This window comes from Salmo trutta, chromosome 26, assembly GCF_901001165.1.
Source record: "Salmo trutta chromosome 26, fSalTru1.1, whole genome shotgun sequence".
NCBI classification, from domain to species: Eukaryota; Metazoa; Chordata; class Actinopteri; order Salmoniformes; family Salmonidae; genus Salmo; species Salmo trutta.
The window spans coordinates 719,174-741,949 of NC_042982.1; the positions used below are offsets into that span (position 1 = coordinate 719,174).

Consider the following 22,776-nt stretch of genomic DNA (forward strand, 5'->3'; position numbering starts at 1 on the left):
TCCATTTGGTAAATCCGACCACAACTCTATCCTCCTGATTCCTGCTTACAAGCAAAAATTAAAGCAGGAAGCACCAGTGACTCGGTCTATAAAAAAGTGGTCAGATGATGCAGATGCTAAACTACAGGACTGTTTTGCTATCACAGACTGGAACGTGTTCCGGGATTCTTCCGTTGGCATTGAGGAGCACACCACATCAGTCACTGGCTTTATCAATAAGTGCATCGAGGACGTCTTCCCCACAGTGACTGTACGTACATACCCCAACCAGAAGCCATGGATTACAGGCAACATTCGCACTGACCAAAAGGGTAGAGCTGTCGCTTTCAAGGTGCGGGACTCTAACCCGGAAGCTTATAAGAAATCGTGCTATGCCCTGCGACGAACCATCAAACAGGCAAAGTGTCAATACAGGGCTAAGATTGAATCGTACTACACCGGCTCCGACGCTCGTCTTATGTGGCAGGGCTTGCAAACTATTACAGACTACAAAGGGAAGCTCAACCGCGAGCTGCCCAGTGACACGAGCCTACCAGACGATCTAAATCACTTCTATGCTCGCTTCGAGGCAAGTGTCATGACGTTGGCCTGTGGGTAAGGTTAATGACCCACCCCATAAATACCTTTCTCCCTTCCCCTCTCTTACTGACCCTACTGAAGGACTGCTGTCCTGTTAAATATAGAGAGTCTGGGAACATCAAACAAATGGGGAAAGGAACCATATTTACATAATAAAACCAGTTGGAAATATGCTTGATAACGTAATGAGTATGTATGTGTGTCAGGTTCGTTGTTATCTGGGACATTATGATTGATGACAGGACGACATAAACTGTACCTGAGAAAGTATACACCCTCTAGTTATCAGAGTCACATGGAATTGTTATGCAATTGAAATGTTTGATATTGAAATTGTTTGTTAGGAGATTAAATGTAATTTTAGCTTCCAAATGAGAGAATTGGGTTTTCATAAGGAAAGTGCCCTGCTCGATCAGTGGTCCAACCCTGTGAAGAGACAGGGGTTATAAACGATGAAACACCTCCTTCCCCCCTCTCCACTATATAAGCCTTTGACGAAAAGACATTCACCTCCAGTACGGGAGGTCTGCAGCCTCCACGTTAGAAGGACACATACATGTCAAGGACAGAACTAAGCCAACCTCGGCGTGAGCTTTGATGGTGAATGGTATGAACTTTGAGCTTATTCACTACAGAAGTGATACTTCCTAGCCGTTGAGTTAGCCGCTGCTAACATGGGCGAGGAAAGGACGGACGACGGATCCAGTCTAACAGACGGACGAAGATACCACCACGTATCCAATTTACCACCAGAGACATTCTTCCACTACAGGAAGATCTGTTGGCCAACCCGGCCAGCATCTACGACCAATCTACCGAAGCGCAGCTCAGAGTAAATATTTATTGCATTTTCCTTTTCCAAATGGGCGGTAATTTAGAATGCATAAGATAATGTATTTACGATAGCATAACTGCTGTTTCTTTGTTCCTAAATCTTCCCGCTCTTTCATTCAAGCCCAACCCCCTTTCCTTTGTGTAACCAGGTTCCGTCCACCGGGACGTTTTCTGTATGACATCATTGGTGTTCTGTGTATTTGTAATTCTGTGTGATTAGTTAGGTATTTAGTAAATAAATAACTAAACCCAATTTTGTATTGCTGATTCAACTTGTTAGCCAGGGTTCGTGAAGATAACCAAGAATTTACAACTTTCATTATGAGACTGAAAATAAGTTAAGGGTTAATATTGACTGCTATCGATGTAAAATAGAGTTTATTCGGAAGATAACAGCTCTATAAACGTTCTTCCGTGGTGCCCCAACTTTCTAGTTAATTACATTTACATGATTAGCTTAATCAGGTAATATTAATTACAGAGAAATCATTTTATAAGTTAGCATGTCATATCACTTAATCCGGCATAGCCAAAGACACGACACAAGCAACACTGAGAGCATCAGCTGTTCCGTACGACTGTGTGATCACGCTCTCCGCAGCCGATGTGAGTAAGACCTTTAAACAGGTCAACATTCACAAGGCTGCGGGGCCAGACGGATTACCAGGACGTGTGCTCCGGGCATGTGCTGACCAACTGGTAGGTGTCTTCACTGACATTTTCAACATGTCCCTGATTGAGTCTGTAATACCAACATGTTTCAAGTAGACCACCATAGTCCCTGTGCCCAAGAACACGACAGCAACCTGTCTAAATGACTACAGACCCGTAGCACTCACGTGCGTAGCCATGAAGTCCTTTGAAAGGCAGGTAATGGCTCACATCAACACCATTATCCCAGAAACCCTAGACCCACTCGAATTTGGATACCGCCCAAAAAAAATGCACAGATGATGCAATCTCTATTGCACTCCACACTGCCCTTTCACACCCGGACAAAAGGAACACCAACAGTTGAAGTCGGAAGTTTACATACACCTTAGCCAAATACATTTAAACTCAGTTTTTCACAATTCCTGACATTTAATCCTAGTAAAAATGCCCTGTCTTAGGTCAGTTAGGATCACCACTTTATTTTAAGAATGTGAAATGTCAGAATAATAGTAAAGAGAATGATTTCTTTCATCACATTCCCAGTGGGTCAGAAGTTTACATACACTCAATTAGTATTTGGTAGCATTGCCCTTAAATGATTTAACTTGGGTCAAATGTTTCGGGTAGCCTTCCACAAGCTTCCCACAATAGGTTGGGTGAATTTTGGCCCATTCCTCCTGACAGAGCTGGTGTAACTGAGTCAGGTTGGTAGGCCTCCTTGCTCGCACACGCTTTTTCAGTTCTGCCCACAAATCTTCTATAGGTTTGAGGTCAGGGCTTTGTGATGGCCACTCCAATACCTATACTTTGTTTCTCATGGTCTGAGAGTCTTTAGATGCCTTTTGGCAAGCCCCAAGCTGGCTGTCATGTGCCTTTTACTGAGGAGTGGCTTAGAAGAGTCTTGGTGGTTCCAAACTTCTTCCATTTAAGAATGATGGAGGCCACTGTGTTCTTGGGGACCTTCAATGCTGGAGAAATGTTTTGGTACTCTTCCCCAGATCTGTGCCGACATAATCCTGTCTTGGAGCACTACGGACAATTCCTTCGACCTCATGGCTTGGTTATTGCTCTGACATGCACTTTCAACTGTGAGACCTTATATAAACAGGTGTGTGTCTTTCCAAATCCTGCCCAATCAATTTAATTTACCACAGGTAGACTCCAATCAAGTTGTAGAAACAACTCAAGAATGATCAATGGAAACAGGATGCACCTGAACTCAATTTTGAGTCTCATAGCAAATGGTCTGAAACCCTATATTCATAAGTTATCTGTTTTTTATTTTGAATACATATGCAAAAATATCTACAAAGCTGTTTTCACTTCGTCAGTATGGGGTATTGTGTGTAGAATGATGAGGAAATGCTTTTTATTTTTGAATAAGGCTGTCAAGAGGTCTGAATACTTTCCGAATGCACTGTATCTAGTCATATCAGTTTAAATTACAAAGGATGCATTCTTAAATTATTCAAACAGGGCCTCCGTGTCCGACTCACTGAAGATGATGATATACCCTTGCTAACTATTTGGCTCAAATATTCTCTTTAACTCACTAGACCCGTATTTGACTCATACCTGGGTTTAAATATACTGAACAAAAATATAAACACAACATGTAAAGTGTTGGTCCCATGTTTCATGAACTGAAATAAAAGATCCCAGACATTTTCCATACTCACAAAAAGCATATTTCTCCAAAATGTTGTGCACAAATTTGTTTATGTCCCTGTTAGAGAGCATTTCTCCTTTGCCAAGATAGGTGTGGCATATCAAGAAGCTGATTAAACAGCATGATCATTACACAGGTGCACTTTGTGCTGGCAACAATAAAAGGCCAATCTAAATTGTGCTGTTTTGTCACAAAACACAATGCCACAGATGTCTCGAGTTTTAAGGGAGCGTACAACTGGCATGCTGACTCCAGGAATGTCCACCAGAGCTGTTGCCAGAGAATTTAATGTTAATTTCTCTACCATAAGCTGCCTCCAAAGTCATTTTATAGAATTTGGCAGTACGTCCAACTGGCCTCACAACCGCAGACCATGTGTAACCACGCCAACCCAGGAACTCCACATCAGGCATCTTCACCCGCGGGATTGTCTGAGACCAGCCACCCAGACTGCTGATGAAACTGAGGAGTATTTCTGTTTAATAATGCCCTTTTGTGAGGAAAAACTCATACTGATTGGCTGGGCCTGGCTCCCCAGTGGGTGGGCATGGCTCCCCAGATGGTGGACCTACAATATGCCCTCCCAGGCCCACCCATGGCTGCGCCCCTGCCCAGTCATGTGAAATCCATAGATTAGGGCCTAATGAATTTATTTAAATTGACTGATTTCCTTATATGAACTGTAACTCAGGAAATTGTTGAAATTGTTGCATGTTGCGTTTATATTTTTGTTCAGTATAGTATTTGAAATCACTCAAATACTTTAGCTGTGCTTGATTGAGCTTGCCTGGAACAATGGGACCAATGGAATAGTCCTCAAAGTCCAAACCCCACCCCTCTGACACTCTCAAGCAAATGCTCAAAGATACTATTCGAACCCAGAACTGAGTTTGATTCATTAGCTCTTGTGGACAAAGACCACTAACTCAGTCGATCACCATGTGGAAAATGCCCTGCTTTTATTAGTCAAATGAGATTCATTTTTTCACCCTGCATGTGCATCTGCCCCAGTGCTGAAGCCTCTGCACCCCTTCTACTGTCCTCTGCATTGTGAAGGCCAGGGCCACATAGAATTCCTGAGAGAGGCATGGCATCCTGCCCCAGAGAACTGCAAGCACAGCGTTACTCCACAAATACAATGTCAGAGGAGAGCCCAAACACTTTCACAAAGATACATAGCCACCACACTGTGAACACAGTCTTAGGGAGGCATTCGGTTGATTCATTTTTGAAAAATATTGTGAATAATTAGTAGTAGCCGTACTGTGTTGTCGTTAACTTTGGTAAGTCGAGTGTAGTGGTCTACTTTTATGTGACTGGTTTGCCGATAAAAGTCAGTGGTTAAGGTTATGTGCTGTCCATTGTGCTGAATCAGTCTTGGGGCGCAAAACTCACCGGCAGAGCAGTTTAGATTTTGTTTGAACATTTTCGCTGGGTGGGATACCAGCGCTGCAGAATACAATTACTTTCTTTCACTGTTATGAGCAATCTATCCTACACATAAGACACGTATTGCTACTTCTGAAACTTTGCACTTGACAGTCTAGGCCTACATACACCCATTAATGTATCTACACACTGCATCACACAGATATACATACTCCAACACACAAACACGTCTTCTGATAAATCACCACGACTTACACACAAAGTAGAAGATGATGAAAGATGATCATATAAGTGTCATGGCTAATGTAGATAGATGCTCACTCAGTATGAAATGACTGCCTCTCAGTGGCCCACTTAAGCGACTCCACTGGTTTGAATATAGGGACTTTCATATGTCTAACTGTTCGCAGTAATTTAATTAAAAATACAGATGGGGGCATTTTGTCTCAAAGTTAATGATTCTACAATAATGCCGAATTGTTTTCTTCTCAAAATGTATGTATCTCACTGTTTTTCCCATTGAGAAACGGAGACTGCTGAAAGCACACCGCTGCAGAGGCGAATACCCCCACGCCACAACAGAGAACAGACCTCGCACTCAAAGAAAGAAGCATGCAAGATGTCTCACCGCTCGTGGTTGTAGTCGACTTCGATCGCTTTCCACAGAGACACTGCAGCATATGCACACCTTTCTTCAGGAAAAGCCTCAGAATCTTCATTGAGTTGAGTTCTAGTGTTTCTTCGTCAATTCACGCAATCTGACACTATTACGATGGAGGTTATTGAAGTACAGCCACCTCAGGTCGATCACAGTGCTATCCAGATCCCTTGGCTTCCCTCAGCAGTTCGAAAACCACAGAAAAGCCTCAACAAAGCGACGCGAAACATTACACCGACACATCCTGATATATTTTTCATTGATGAGAATTCCAACAAAAACACCCATGGCTCCATGAATTGCAAGCTATGCCACAAGGACTTCAGAATAATTTCCCATAGTCTATGCCTCGGTTTTACTAGCAGACGTAAAACGAGGTGTCCTCTGGTTCAAGCGCGCACGCTAAAGTTAAACCGCAGGGTAGAGTGACAGCATCGCCGTGGATGAGGTAATGCGCCTTGTTCATCCTTGGTGGTAGGCTACAGTGGTGCAAAAAGCCAGGGATACAAGGGCATGTCAGAGTGAGAAAGAGAAGCTATTGACTATAGGAGTGGCTGCTGTTCTGGATTTTCTGGAAACTTTGATTTGCCGTGGCTAAAGATAAGGAGTTTTCTGCGCATGTGCGGTGTTTATTTCTCTTAGTTGCTGCACTCTTCGCTGCCTGCGTTGCTGCTGCTCAATACTCCACTTTCGTTTCCCCAACTAACTCCTTTGTCTGTTGAGGCCTACAAACCTTATGTTGTACATGTTTGAATTATTGCATTCCATGTCTCAGTACGCTATTAAGCATGAGCTCAATTTCATGTTATTTTTTCAGGAAGTTAGTTAGGCTACATGCAGCTATTTACATGTACACAAAAGACATGATCAACATGTTCATACAAACTCACAGATAGCATTTTGCCCCAATACAAAACTCAAGTCGGGGGTTTTGCATTGGGGCATGAAGCTATCTAGGCAGCATACAGTTGAAGTCAGAAGTTTACATACACGTTAGCCAAATACATTTAAACTCAGTTTTTCACAATTCCTGACATTTAATCCTAGTAAAAATTCCCAGTTTTAGGTCAGTTAGGATCACCACTTTATTTTAAGAATGTGAAATGTCAGAATAACAGTAGAGAGAATGATTTATTTCAGCTTTTATTTATTTTCATCCCAGTCAGTCAGAAGTTTACATACACTCAATTAGTATTTGGTAGCATTGCCCTTAAATTATTAAACTTGGGTCAAATGTTTCGGGTAGACTTCCACAAGCTTCCCACAATAAGTTGGGTGAATTTTGGCCTATTCCTCCTGACAGAGCTGGTGTAACTGAGTCAGGTTTGTAGGCCTCCTTGCACGCACACGCTTTTTCAGTTCTGCCCACAAATCTTCTATAGGATTGAGGTCAGGGCTTTGTGATGGCCACTCCAATACCTTGACTTTGTTGTCCTTAAGCCATTTTGCCACAACTTTGGAAGTATGCTTGGGGTCATTGTCCATTTGGAAGACTTTAGGCTGTAATCGCTGCCAAATGTGTGTCAACAAAGTACTGAGTGAAGGGTATGAATACTTATGTAAATGTGATATTTCAATTTTGAATTTTGAATTTGATAACATTTCTAAAAACCAGTTTTTTTCTTTGTCATTATGGAGTATTGTGTGTGTGGATTTATGAAGGAAAAAAACTATTTCATCCATTTTAGAATAAGGCTGTAACATAACAAAATGTGGAAAAAGTCAAAGGGTCTTAATTCTTCCCGAATGCACTGTATTATCAAGAGTTTTCGCCCCCGCCCCTCTGGAAACCTCTTTCTCAAAGCTACGGATCACGTTCAGTGTATGTTATTTTACGCACACGCGTTTCTCTCTTTACTCACCTTCTTCTGAACCATGATTATGTAGCCTATGTCTCTGCCTCATAATTCTGAACAGCTGAAATAAAAACCTTCCGAGATTTGAATGAACAAGCATTCAAGGCCATTATGAAGGCTACAACCTTCTCTGTCTGTTGTAACAGATATTGCAGTTATATATGCAGGACACAGCCCTACATACTGCATTGGAGCAAAAACGATCTGCGTTTTGTGTGATGATGTAGGCTAATCTTTGTAGTTGCTGCCATGTCATAGTCACTAGCCAGAGTTGCTGAAAAATAACACTACTAATCTGACTTCTTGTCTGGCTCCTGCTTAGCCTGCAATGATTATTAAAAAAGTAACATGAAATCGCTAATTTAGACTGTGCGTCTGTGTCTTGCTTGTGTTTGATACAGTTGAAGTCGGTAGTTTACATACACTTTGGTTGGAGTAATTAAAACTAATTTTTCAACCACTCCACACATTTCTTGTTAACAAACTATAGTTTTGGCAAGTCGGTTAGGACATCTACTTTGTGCATGCCACAAGTCATTTTTCCAACAATTGTTTACAGACAGATTATTTCACTTATAATTCACTGTATCACAATTCCAGTGGGTCAGAAGTTTACATACACTAAGTTGACTGTGCCTTTAAACAGCTTTCGAAAATTCCAGAAAATTATGTTTTGGCTTTAGAAGCTTCTGATAGGCTAATTGACATCATTTGAGTCAATTGGAGGTGTACCTGTGGATGTATATCAAGGCCTACCTTCAAACTCAGTGCCTCTTTGCTTGACATCATGGGAAAATCAAAACAAATCAGCGAAGACCGCAGAAAAATAATTGTAGACCTCCACAAGTCTGGTTCATCCTTGGGAGCAATTTCCAAACACCTGAAGGTACCACGTTCATCTGTACAAACAATAGTACGCAAGTATAAACACCATGGGTATGACGCTACAAGTTTGGCACACCTGTATTTGGGGAGTTTCTCCCATTCTTCTTTGCAGATCCTCTCAAGCTCTGTCAGGTTGGATGGGGAGCGTCACTGCACAGCTATTTTCAGGTCTTTCCAGAGATGTTCAATCGGGTTCAAGACTGGGCTCTGGCTGGGCCACTCTAGGACATTCAGAAACGTGTCCCGAAGCCACTCCTGCACTGTCTTGTGCATAGGGTCGTTGTCCTGTTGGAAGGGGAACCTTCGCCCCAGTCTGAAGTCCTAAGCACTCTGGAGCAGGTTTTTGTCAAGGATCTCTCTGTACTTTGCTCCGTTCATCTTTCCCTCGATCCTGACTAGACTACCAGTCCCTGCCGCATGATGCTGCCACCACCATGCTTCACCTGACGCTTGGCATTCAAGCCAAAGCGTTCAATCTTGGTTTCATCAGACCAGAGAATCTTGTTTCTCATGGTCTGAGAGTACTTTAGGTGCCTTTTGGCAAACTCCAAGCGGGGTGTCATTTTACTGAGGAGTGGCTTCCGTCTGGCCACTCTACCATGAAGGCCTGATTGGTGGAGTGCTGCCAAAGATGGTTGTCCTTCTGGTAGCTTTCCCTGTGGCTCAGTTGGTGGAGCATGGTGTTTGCAGCGCCAGCATGGTGTGTGCAATGCCAAGGTTGTGGGTTCGATTCCCACGGGGGGCTAGTACAAAAAAAATGCATGAAATGTATGCATTCACTACTGTAAGTCGCTCTGGATGAGAGCGTCTGCTAAATGACTAAAATGTAAATGGAATGGAAGGTTCTCCGATCTCCACAGAGGATCTCTGAAGCTCTGTCAGAGTGACCATCGGGTTCTTGGTCACCCGATTGCTCAGCTTGGCCGGGCGACCAGGTCTATGAAGAGTCTTGGTGGTTGCAAACTTCTTCTATTTAAGAATGATGGAGGCCACTGCAGAACATTTTTGGTACTTTTTCCCAGATCTGTGCCTCGATACAATAATGTCTCGGAGCTCTACGGACAGTCCCTTCGACCTCATGGCTTGGTTTTTGCTCTGACATGCACTGTCAGCTGTGGGACCTTATATAGACCGGTATGTGCCTTTCCAAATCATGTCCAATCAATTGAATTTACCACAGGTGGACTCCAATCAAGTTGTAGAAACATCCCAAGGATGATCAATGGAGACAGGATGTACCTGAGCTCAATTTCGAGTCTCGTAGCAAAGGGTCGCTTTGTCATTATGGGGTATTGTGTGTAGCATGATGAGGATTTTTTTTTAAATTTAATACATTTTAGAATAAGGCTCTAACTTAACAAAATGTGGAAAAAGTGAAGGGGTCTGAATGCTTTCCGAATGCACTGTATGTGTGGCCACGGGGAAAGGGGAGAGCGCGGTTACAGTACCGCCGACGTCAGCGGGTGGGTTTGATGATTTTATAGACAAAGCATTGCCTCTGCTAGGAGTGGGTCCACTGCCTAGGAGTGTGTGTTTTCCAGTCTGAAAAAACAACTAGCCTAGTAGTGATATTATATTTCACTGCCCACGTAATGCATTGATATGAAATCCCGTTTAGATTTTTCTATACTATAGGCAACATTAAGTATGCCAAGTTATAATATTAGATCAATTGTTTCTAGGAATGTTGAGTTTTTTACATTGAAAGGTAACCTGCAGGTAGCCTGCAATGTGGCCATGGGGTTATAGTCAAGTCGGGTGAATCGTTGGAACAGCTAAACAAGATGATAATATCATGAGAAGATCATAAGACTATGATATCTGGTTATTTTAGAAGAGTGAAGCAGACATAGTCGATGGTAGAATCAAACTTAGAGGGACCTCCTTTAATCAAATCTGATTCTAAACCTAACCCTAACCTTAACCCCACTGCTAACCCTAATGGCTAACCCTAACCTTAAATTTAGCACATTTTTGTTTTCATGAATTTCTACGATATACACAATTTTGACTTTACAGCTGGCACATCTAGCAGAAAATCGCTCATCTGTCTCCAGGACAAGAAGACTCAATAAATGTCAACCTGCCCCATATATGCCTATTATTGGCTACTAAAGTCTATACAGGTGAATGTGCTCACAGTTTCATGCAAGGTAATAATTTCACCAAAAGGAGGCGGTAGCATGCAGAGGACAGAGGCGAATCCAGCTGTCACGGGAACCCTGGCTCCCCATCACATCCATTTACGTCAAAGGGTGGGACGCCAACGCTCTCTTACGTACTTGCGTACACATACAGTCAATGCACCTAAACACCAAACACAACTTTCTTCATAGGGTACTACATTATTTTCATTCCCACTGCAGAGTCATTTCATGATTGCATAATATTGAAAAGTATGAAATCAATGCTTGTTTGCTAAGTATGATACAGTACAAAACGTATTAATTACATTTTGCGTACAGTTTCATTGTGGTCCTATTGTAGACATTGTGCCACACAGAGTACCCTGTTGTTTTTTCATGTCTGCATGATGACAACCTCAAACATGTATTTTTTATCATCATAGCACTAGAAAATAGCCATCAATATTTACATAGTTTTATGTCTTTATCAACGCCCATTGATTCCTCGATTCACAAACAACACATCAAACAGGACACACTAGATCTACTGGGTGATGAAATCTCTGACCTGAGTGTTGAAATTAGTTAGATAAAAGACCTATACTGCTGCTGCTACTGCTACTGCTACTGCCTGCTATAAATACATCACAGTCTTCATGGTCAAGGTCCGTTGATACACACACACACAAACGCATGCACGCACACACACACACACACACACAGGGAGAATAGGCAACAAACAATCAGCTCTCTCACAGACACACACACTCACTAACACACAAAGAGCAGCAAACACAGCCTCACACATACACATTAGGCAGACAGAAGACAGACGTTAATGCCAAATTGACATTGCACCCCACGCTTTTCACATCCCTGTACAACCCTCCGGGTTATTTTTCTCTGCCTATCACATGCACCTTATAATCTCGTATGGCTTTTATACATGGATTTCATCAGGGGCGCAAATTTCACTGGGGACGGGGGGGCCCCCACATTCTGAAATTGCATTCTCACATGGTCCTTACATTAGGCTTGTTACTGGGCTAGATCAGCCAATATGTTAGATATAGTTTGAAGAGAGCAGAGTTGGAGAGACTTGCACTTTCTCTTGAGCTATAGTATTTTATAGCCTTCATTTTAGGAGTGGGAAGATTTTCTGACAGAGAAGTATGGGTGATCAATATTTGGGCCTTTGTAGGCAATGGAGAGACTTGCACTTTCTCTTGAGGTACATCATTTAAAATAAAGCCTAATCATAGGCATATTTAGGAAGTATATTTCCTTGGAAAGATAACTGCCACATGCTTCTCCGCCTATGTATAGGCTATAGCCTACTCTATTTAATTTAGACTACACACGTACCTGATCGTGCAGGTATGGCTACTGAACTGGAAGCAGCAAGAATGATGACAACGACACTTACTACGTTTTGCATAGGCCTATAGGATATAGCCTACCTTTTAGGAGACCGATTTGCAGGCAGAGACAAATATTATTATGACAAATATTATTAACCGACTCACGTTGGATAAGCTCTCTCCACTTTTTTCCATTATCAATATTTATATACAGACACTGTTGTAAACTACAGTCTAATCATATTTAAGTTAACTGCCAAGTGATTCTCAGTCCCATGTAGGCAGCATACTCTATTTCAATGACATCACACAAACTAGGTGCGCTTGAACTCTCAAGCCCATCTAGCAGCGATAGCTAGGCTACTGAAGTTGAAGCAGTGAATTCTGAGTGTGTGAACAATGCGCAAAATAATATGGTATTTTAATACAACAGGTAGGCTAACCCATACAAAGCAGAAAGAGGACCGTTTCCAAATAATCTGTGGGACAATAAAAATATTTTAATCCCAAAGTCATCTGTCTGACCACCCGCTCTCGCCCGCAGACTGTGCCACAATGATCTCTGTTGGTACTGTAGGTCCCGCAGGCATCCCGCAGGAATGCAGCCACTCTAGTATACAGTCAGTACACAAGACTATGCTCAACATGTCTTAGCAGGATCAGATGATGACAGGGGTCCCAGCAGGGTCAGACAGCCAGGGAAGACCAGTCTACAGAGGTCAGGTGAATTTTGCAGTATATTAACAATATCAGGGAATAATACAAAGTTCCATCTTAAATTGATGGGTAGATCTACAGTAGCTACAGGACAGCAGACTCAGCTTAAAGCTACAGTCTGGGATCTGGGAATGGTCATTTCAATTATTGAACCATTGATTCTATTTTTGCATAAAATCATGTATAAATGTACACCAAGGTAATTCTTTGTCATGCCTTGTCTTAGGAGGATCAGATGGTGACGGGGTCTCAGCAGGGTCAGGCAGCCAGGGAAGAGGTGAATTTTTGCAGACACAACACTTAATTCTCTCTGTGCAGCAAACACTTGACAAGTCAGATGCTATTTTAAGGCAGTCTGACAAACCTCCAAAGTTGATTTACAAACTGTATCAAGGGTTTATATAGGCTTTTTCTGATGACACAAATATGTAAAACAAAAATGTGAGGAAGACCTGGTAGAAGCTATTGATGATGATGAATAGATACAGATATGTTTGAATGCCCAGTCATGTTCCTATCATCTCAGAAAAGCTGTACTACAGTTTAAGACCATCCATAGAAAGTACTATATGCCAGTGAAACTGAATGACATGCACTCAACTATGTAATTCCTCTGCTGGAGGTGTAAAACACAAAAGGGGCTCATTTGCATATGTTATGGTCTTGCGAAAGCTGGCTGAATTCTGGCAAACAGTATGTTCTTTTGTCTCTGCATGTCTACAGATTCTCCCTCCTCCTCGTTTTTGTTTGCTTGGAAATGTTGATACTGGAGACTGTTATCTGAAGATACTGTGTAACCAAGCATTTATAGCGGCTAAGAAATGCATTGCCATTAAATTGAAGGTTGGTAATTAAAGCTTTGATTTATTACCAGATTAATGGTATACTGGGCAACTTTCATAAGGTCTGGAGGCCTTATATGGAATACAGTTCAACTAAAGGAGTCTGTATTGAAAACATGCCCACGCCAGGGGAGATACCTATTTAGGCAATCCCTAGCTGCTGGGCTGCTTAGTCCTGGTCCTGGTGGTCTGCGTCCTGTGGGTTGTCACTCTGGCCTTGGCCTAACACACCTGAAACCAATAATGAATGTTTCACTAAGATCCTAAAGCTGTGTGGGGTGTGTGGGTTGGGGGCGCTGCAGGGTGGTGGACCCCTAGGGACAGGACAGGGCGACCCAGCCATATTGTGTGCAAGTAAAAAGAGCTCTACGTTCTATTAGTCCTGGGAGATTATTTACATGGAGGATTTGCTGTTTCTGTGTGTTACAGTGTATTTGAGATGTATGTGTTTTTTTTGTGTGTTTTCCTGTTTCCAAACATTTTCCTTGGTAAAACATTTTTTTAAAGGTGGGAACTAGGAAGGAACTTGAGTTGAGTTATTGACTAGACTGGTGGGGGTCAGGCGTGCAGGCAGCCCGGGCTGGCTGGTCGGTCTGGCTGAAATTTGATATGGAGAATGCCTTAAATAAAAACAATCAAAAGTCTTTGTATTTTTTCAAGAGGAAGTTAGGCTATTGGTTAAAGGTGCAACACAATATTTATTACTGAATTACCTTTGATCTAGTTCAGTCTTATTAATCACTTAAACATATTTGATGTCACTTAAACATATTTAATGTCCCCCCCACTTCTAAAACCAAAGTGGCGCTCCTGGATTTCATATATGGCTAATCATTTCTGCCCCCCCCCCTTTTTTTATGGATCCAACACATAGGTCTACCAGTGAACAGACGTGCAGACTATTGCCACTCACAGAATACTCTCATAAAAAGTATGAGAAATACAAATGTTGTGTTTGTGTGTGTGTTTGTGCCTGCTTGGGTGCGTGCGTATTGTGTGCAAGTATGTTTGCCCTCTGTTTGTCCTCAGTCTAAACCTACAGTTCAAGTCGGAAGTTTACATACATCTTAGCCAAATACATTTAAACTCAGTTTTTCACAATTCCTGACATTTAATCCTAGTAAAAATTCCCTGTCTTACGTCAATTAGGATCACCACTTTATTTTAAGAATGTGAAATATCAGAATAATAGAAGAGAGAATTATTTATTTCAGCTTTTACTTCTTTCATCACATTCCCAGTGGGTCAGAAGTTTTCATACTCAATTAGTATTTGGTAGCATTGCCTTTAAAATTGTTTAACTTTGGTCAAACGATTTGGGTAGCCTTCCACAAGCTTCCCACAATAAGTTGGGTGAATTTTGGCCCATTCCTTCTGACAGAGCTGGTGTAACTGAGTCAGGTTTGTAGGGCTCCTTGCTCGCACATGCTTTTGCAGTTCTGCCCACAAATATTCTATAGGATTGAGGTCAGGGCTTTGTGATGGCCACTCCAATACCTTGACTTTGTTGTCCTTAAGCAATTTTGCCACAACTTTGGAAGTATGCTTGGGTCATTGTCCACTTGGAAGACGTATTTGCGTCCAAGCTTTAACTTCCTGACTGATGTCTTGAGATGTTGCTTCAATATTTCCACGTAATTTTCCATCCTTGTGATGCCATCTATTTTGTGAAGTGCACCAGTCCCTCCTGCAGCAAAGCACCCCCACAACATGAAGCTACCACCCCCGTGCTTCACGGTTGGGATGGTGTTCTTCGGCTTGCAAGCCTTTCCCTTTTTCCTCCAAATATAACGATGGTCATTATGGCCAAACAGTTCTATTTTTGTTTCATCAGACCAGAGGACATTTCTCCAAAAAGTACGATCTTTGTCCCCATGTGCAGTTGCAAACCGTAGTCTGGCTTTTTTATGCCGGTTTTGGAGCAGTGGCTTCTTCCTTGCTGAGTGGCCTTTCAGGTTATGTCGATATAGGACTCGTTTTACTGTGAATATAGATACTTTTGTACCCGTTTCCTCCAGCATCTTCACAAGGTCCTTTGCTGTTGTTCTGGGATTGATTTGCACTTTTCACACCAAAGTACGTTCATCTCTAGGAGACAGAACACGTCTCCTTCCTGAGCGGTATGACGGCTGCGTGGTCCCATGGTATTTATACTTGCGTACTATTGTTTGTACAGATGAACGTGGTACCTTCAGGCATTTGGAAATTGCTCCCAATGATGAACCAGACTTTTGGAGATCTAAAAAAAAGGTCTTGGCTGATTTCTTTTGATTTTCCCATGATGTCAAGCAAAGAGGCACTGTGTTTGAAGGTAGGACTTGAAATACCTCCAATTGACTCAAATGATGTCAATTAGCCTATCAGAAGCTTCTAAAGCCATGACATCCTTTTCTGGAATTTTCCAAGCTGTTTAAAGGCACAGTCAACTTAGTATATGTAAACTTCTGACCCACTGGAATTGTGATACAGTGAATTATAAGTGAAATAATCTGTTTGTAAACAATTGTTGGAAAAATGACTTGTGTCATGCACAAAGTAGATGTCCTATCCGACTTGCCAAAACTATAGTTTGTTAACAAGAAATGTGTGGATTGGTTGAAAAATGAGTTTTAATGACTCCAACCTAAGTGTATGTAAACTTCCGACTCAACTGTAGCTAACTTTTGAGTTTGGATCCCGTGACGCAGTTGGCATCAGTTGCTGGGACTGCTACTCTCTGTCCAGTGATCCAAGGCTGGGTCTGAGGAGCTATTTGGCGTAGCAGCTACCCTAGCTCCTAGCTAGCTACCTATCAAGCTAGAGGAATTTTCTTGAGGGCTTGAACGCAGCCCATGACGCGGTTAGCCATTGTGGCTGGGACCGCGGATTGTCCCGTGTTTTTAGCTGTCTAGATCCCTGTGACCTGCCCTGTCTGGAACTGCAAGGAATAACAGCGTAACCTACGTTGCTAACTACCATGACAAAGACCAAAGCCGGCGGGAGTACCATTGAGGACAGTGGTGTCTCTCTATCACAGGTGAAGGATTTTTTTAACAATCAAAAATAGTTCTACAAGCAGATGTGACAACAACAATAAAATAGCTTCAAGTGTTTTGTCCAAATACTAGTGGATTCAACTAATAAAAGAATGTACAACCTGACCAAAGAGGTCCAGGACCTGACTAACAGTTTGCAGAATGGAGAACGGCAAGATGACATCAATCTGTAAGTCATTGAGAGAGGACATCAGTTGTGTGTGTGAATGATAAAAAGGATTTAATAGTTTTTTTCCCTCATCAATCTACTGAACAACAATACCCCAAAATCACAAAGCAAGGTTTTTAGAAATGTTTGTAAGTGTATTAAAAATACAAAACAGAAATATCACATATATAGAAAAGTGTGTGCTTTTCCAAATCATGTCCAATCAATTGAATTTACCACAGGTGGACTCCAGTCAAGTTGTAGAAACATCTCAAGGATGATCAATTGAAACAGGATGCACCGGAGGTAAATTTCGAGTCGCATAGCAAAGGGTCTGAATACTAATGTAAATAAGGTATTTCTGTTTTTTAATTTTAATAAATTAGCAAAAATTTAAAAAAAACTTTTTGCTTTGTCATTATGGGGTATTGTGTGTAGATTGCTGAGGAAAATGTTTTATTTCATTTTAGAACAAGGCTGTAATGTAACAAAATGTGAGAAAAGTCAAGGGGTCTGAATACTTTCCGAAGGCGCTGTATCTAATAGACCTTAAAGGGTTTTCGTTCATGGAAGCTTCTCTAATGTCAAACATGTAAAGTGTGGTGTACCGCAGGGCAGCTCCCTATGCCTTCTACTCTTTTCTATTTTTACCAATGACTTGCCACTGGCATTAAACAAAGCATGTTTAGTTAAGCTGCAGCTGGCCCAGAACAGAGCGGCACATCTTGCTCTTCATTGTAATCAGAGGGCTGATATAAATACAAATACTATGCATACCAGTCTCTTTTGGCTAAGAGTTGAGGAAAGACTGACTGCATCACTTCTTTTTATAAGAAAAATGAATGTGTTGAAAATCCTGAATTGTTTGCATAGTCAACTTACACACAGCTCTGACACACACTTACCCCACCAGACATGCCACCAGGGGTCTTTTCACAGTCCCCAAATCCAGAACAAATTCAAGAAAGCGTACAGTATTATATAGAGCCATTATTGCATGGAACTCCATTCCATCTCATATAGCTCAAATGAACAGCAAACCTTGTTTAAACAGATAAAGCAACACCTCACAGCACATCATCTCTCCCCTATTTGACCTAGATAGTTTGTGTATGTATTGATATGTAGGCTACGTGTGCCTTTAAAATGTTTTATATGTAGTTCTGTCCTTGAGATGCTCTTGTGTATTAATGTTCTGTATTATGTCATGTTTCATGTTTGTGTGGACCCCAGGAAGAGTAGATGCTGCTTTTGCAACAGCTAATAGGATCCTAATAAAATACCCCAAAAATACCAAACCTATGCGGAGGGTTCGGAGCACGTGTCAAACTCATTCCACGGAGGGCCGAGTGTCTGTGGGTTTTCGCTCCACCCTTGTAATTGATTGATGAATTAAAGTCACTAATTAGTAAGGAACTTCCCTCACCTAGTTGTCTAGGTCTTAATTGAAAGGAAAAAACAAAACCCGCCGACACTCGACCCTCCATGGAAGGAGTTTGACACCCCTGGCTTGGAGTAAAGAGAACTCACCCTGCTCATCGCTGTCTGGTTTTGCTGTTCCTTCCTCCTCATCTTCCTCCTCTCCCTTACTGTCTTTGGACAGCAGTCGTCGGAACAGGCTACCAAGTGAACGAGTCATGTCTAGCTCTCCAACGCTCTCTGAGACGTCCAAAAACACAGTCCGTAAAATGCAGAGCCCCCCTGTACCCCTTAATCTGCTTTTGCCCCCCTATGCCCCTGCTTACACAACCCCTCTTCCCCTGTATAAGTCAGTTGTCCGTGTCACTTGTAAAGAGTTAGTTAAGCTGACCAGTCCTTGTCCACTCGGTGTGTGTCTGTCTCACCGTATTTAGCCCTGGCTGTCCTTGTCCCGCTCCTGTTGACACTAAAACTCTAACTCACTAAATCCCCACCCTCCAACTCACCACCACCACTCTCTCCACGCTCCTGCAGCACACACACACGCTTGCGTCCATACAGACCTTGGATTAACAAGCAGGTTATCTAACACTGCAATGAGACACCCGAGTCAACCTTTTCACCTTTGTCAAGTGGGACAGCTGCATGCCTCCCTGTCCAGTGATTGACGCCATTCGTCAAACACAATTAGGAGTTATTTGAACGGTTTAGCTATGTGGATATGTGATCCCTTGGCCCCGGCAAGCCATGCAATAGAAATGGAAAGTCTATTCTGAGAGTGTAAATGAGCGTCACTGCATGGTGGGAACTATTTCTATCTGTGTTTACGTGGTGAAAGTGCTGGGAGAGGAAATTCCCGGTGAGCAATGACAGAGGCAAGACATCGGAGACACTGGGGACATATTAAAGAGAGTATGTCTTCATTAGGTAATCAGGGTGTGGGTGGGTAAGTATGCAACTCAGTGTATTTTTGAACACTTTTTTTCTATGATTGGTCTTCGAGTATGTTTGTGTGTGGGTGGAGGGGCAAGTTCAGTAGCAAAACTATGTCTTTAGCAATTTCATGCATCTGCAAAAATGAGCGAATTCTGAAGACTATGATGTTTTGTTTTTGGTAAAGTGTCTTATTTTAAATACATTTTACATTTTCACCTGAATATTCTCATTACAGAAATGCATCCGGATTAAATTCTCAGGGCATTTTATAAAATCTTACTTTAGAAAAACAAACTTATTTGAATACAACCCAAAATATATTGCTGTAGTTTGTCCATAAATCATGAAAATTGTATATTAGTTGATGTTTACAAATAAAAACTGAAATATCACATTTGCATACAGTTGAAGTTGGAAGTTTACATACACCTTAGCCAAATACATTTAAACTCAGTTTTTCACAATTCCTGACATTTAATCTGAGTAAAAATTCCTTGTTTTAGGTCAGTTAGAATCACCACTTTATTTTACTTCTTAAGGATAGGGGGCAGTATTCGGAAATTTGGATCACTGAGGTGCCCAAAGTAAACTGCCTGTTACTCAGGCCCAGAAGCTAGGATATGCATATAATTGGTAGCATTGGATAGAAAACAGAAAACTGTTAAAATAATGTCTGTGAGTATAACAGAACTGATATGGCAGGCGAAAACCCGAGGAGAATCCATCCAGAATCTTTTTTTCTTTAGGTCACGACTCATTGAAATGGCTGTCCATGGGAAATCAAAGGCATACCTCTCAGATTGCAGTTCCTAGGGCTTCCACTAGTTGTCAACAGTCTTTAGAAATAGTTTCAGGCTTGTTTTGTTTTTAAATAAGCTAGAATTTGTAGTTTTTCCATGTGGCTCCCATTTTGGCTTTAGTATTGTGGCGCGCGTGGATGAGGGCGCGCACTTCGTTATTTATCTCCGGTAATGAACATACTATTCTCCGTCTTAAATTGTATGGTTTATTTACATATTAGGGTACCTGAGGATTGATTAGAAACATTGTTTTACTTGTTTGGATGAAGTTTACTGGTAAATTTTGGGATTCCTTTGTATGCATTTCTGAACGAGGGAAACCGGTGGATTACTGAATCAAGCACGCCAAAAACACAGACTTTTTGGGGATATAAAGAAGGACTTTATCGAACAAAACGACCATTTGTTATGTAGCTGGCACCCTTGGGATTGCAAACAGAGGAAGATCTTCAAAAGGTAAGTGATTTATTTTATCGCTATTTCTGACTTCCGTGATGCCTCTGCTTGTTTGGAAAATGTTTGCAATGCTTTGTAAGTGGGGCGCTGTCCTCAGATAATCACATGGCATGCTTTTGCCGTAAAGCCATTTTGAAATCTGACAAAGCATCTGGATTAAAAAGAAGTTAAGCTTTTAAACAATGTAAGACACTTGTATTTTCATGAATGTTTAATATTACGAATTTTGTATTTTGAATTTCGCACTCTGCAATTTCACCGGATGTTGTTGAGGTGGGGCGCTAGTGACCTGCCTAGCCCAAAGAGAATGTGAAATGCCAGAATAATAGAAGAGAGAATGATTTATTTCAGCTTTTACTTCTTTCATCACATTTCCAGTGGGTCAGAAGTTTACATACACTCAATTAGTATTTGGTAGCATTGCCTTAAAGTTGTTTAACTTGGGTCAAACGTTTCGGGTAGCCTTCCACAAAGCTTCCCACAATAAGTTGGGTGAATTTTGGCCCATTCCTCCTGACAGAGCTGGTGTAACTGAGTCAGGTTTGTAGGCCTCCTTGCTAGCAAACGCTTTTTCAGTTCTGCCCGCAAATCTATAGGATTGAGGTCAGGGCTTTGTGATGGCCACTCCAATACCTTGACTTTGTTGTCCTTAAGCCATTTTGCCACAACTTTGGAAGTATGCTTGGGGTCATTGTCCATTTGGAAGACACATTTGCGTCCGAAGTTTTTACTTCCTGACTAATGTCTTGAGATGTTGCTTCAATATATCCACGTAACTTTCCATCCTTGTGATACCATCTATTTTGTGAAGTGCACCAGTCCCTCCTGCAGCAAAGCACCCCTACAACATCATGCTGCCACCCCCGTGCTTCACGGTTGGGATGGTGTTCTTCGGCTTACAAGCGTTCCCCTTTTTCCTCCAAACATAGCGATGGTCATTATGGCCAAACAGTTATATTTTTGTTTTATCAGACCAGAGGACATTTCTCCAAAAAGTACGATCTTTGTCCCCATGTGCAGACCGTAGTCTGGCTTTTTTATGCCGGTTTTGGAGCAGTGGCTTCTTCCTTGCTGAGTGGCCTTTCAGGTTATGTTGATATAGGACTCGTTTTACTGTGAATATAGATACTTTTGTACCCGTTTCCTCCAGCATCTTCACAAGGTCCTTTGCTGTTGTTCTGGGATTGATTTGCACTTTTCACACCAAAGTAAGTTCATCTCTAGGAGACAGAACACGTCTCCTTCCTTAGCGGTATGATGGCTGCGTGGCGCCATGGTATTTATACTTGCGTACTATTGTTTGTACAGATGAACGTAGTACCTTCAGGCATTTGGAAATTGCTCCCAATGATGAACCAGACTTGTGGAGATCTAAAAAAAAATTCTGAGGTCTTGGCTGATTTCTTTTGATTTTCCCATTATGTTAAGCAAAGAGGCACTGAGTTTGAAGGTAGGCCTTGAAATACATCCACAGGTACACCTCCAATTGACTCAAATGATGTCAATTAGCCTATCAGAAGCTTCTAAAGCCATGAAATCATTTTCTGGAATTTTCCAAGCTGTTTAAATGCACAGTCAACTTAGTGTATGTAAACTTCTGACCCACTAGAATTGTGAAACAGTGAATTATAAGTGAAATAATCTGTCTGTAAACCATTGTTGGAAAAATAACTTGTGTCATGCACAAAGTAGATGTCCTAACCGACTTGTCAAAACACAAGAAATTTGTGGAGTGGTTGAAAAACTGGTTTAATGACTCCAACCAAAGTGTATGTAAACTTCCGACTTCAACTTTAGGTATTCAGACCCTTTCCTCAGTACTTTCTTGAAGCACCTTTGGCAGCGATTACATCCTTGAGTCTTCTTGGGTATGACTCAACAAGCTTGGCATACCAGTATTTAGGGAGTTTCTCCCATTCCTATCTGCAGATCCTCTCAAGCTCTTTCAGGTTGGATGGGGAGTGTTGTTGCACAGCTATTTTCAGGTCTCATCAGAGATGTTCGATTGGTTTCAAGTCCGGGCTCTTGCTTGGCCACTCAAGGACATTCAGAGACTTGCCCCGAAGCCACTCCTGTATTGTCTTTGGCTGTGTGTGTGTAGGGTCGTTGTCCTGTTGGAAGGTGAACCTTCACCCCAGTCTGAGGTCCTGAGCACTCTGGAGCAGGTTTTCATCAAGGACCTCTCTGTACTTTGCTCCGTTCATCTTTGCCTCGACCCTGACTAGTCTCCCAGTCCCTGCCTCTGAAAAATATCCCCACAGCATGATGCTGCCACTTCCATGCTTCACCGTAGGGATGGTGCCAGGTTTCCTCTAGACGTGACGCTTGGCATTCTGGCCAGATTTTCTGGTCTGATGAAACAAAAATGTTTCTCATGGTCTGAGAGGCTTTGGGTGCCTTTTGGCAAACTCC

At 41.9% G+C, this 22,776-nt stretch overlaps 1 protein-coding gene across 5 annotated transcripts in view; it reads right to left on the reverse strand.

Annotated features, from left to right (window-relative positions):
* Nucleotides 1–22,776, reverse strand: part of LOC115162847 (fibroblast growth factor 12) — a 135,904-nt gene that overhangs the window by 73,170 nt on the left and 39,958 nt on the right. Inside the window, exon 1 of one of the 5 annotated variants that reach the window (XM_029714271.1) lies at nt 18,284–18,686. The exons of 2 other annotated variants lie outside the window; for them this stretch is intronic. In XM_029714271.1, the coding sequence (XP_029570131.1) occupies nt 18,284–18,392 (109 nt within the window). In that variant the 5' untranslated portion in view covers nt 18,393–18,686. Of the gene's footprint in view, nt 1–5,753; nt 6,259–18,283; nt 18,687–22,776 lie in introns of those variants that run through there. 2 more of the 5 variants (XM_029714272.1, XM_029714275.1) reach the window with 2 other exon arrangements.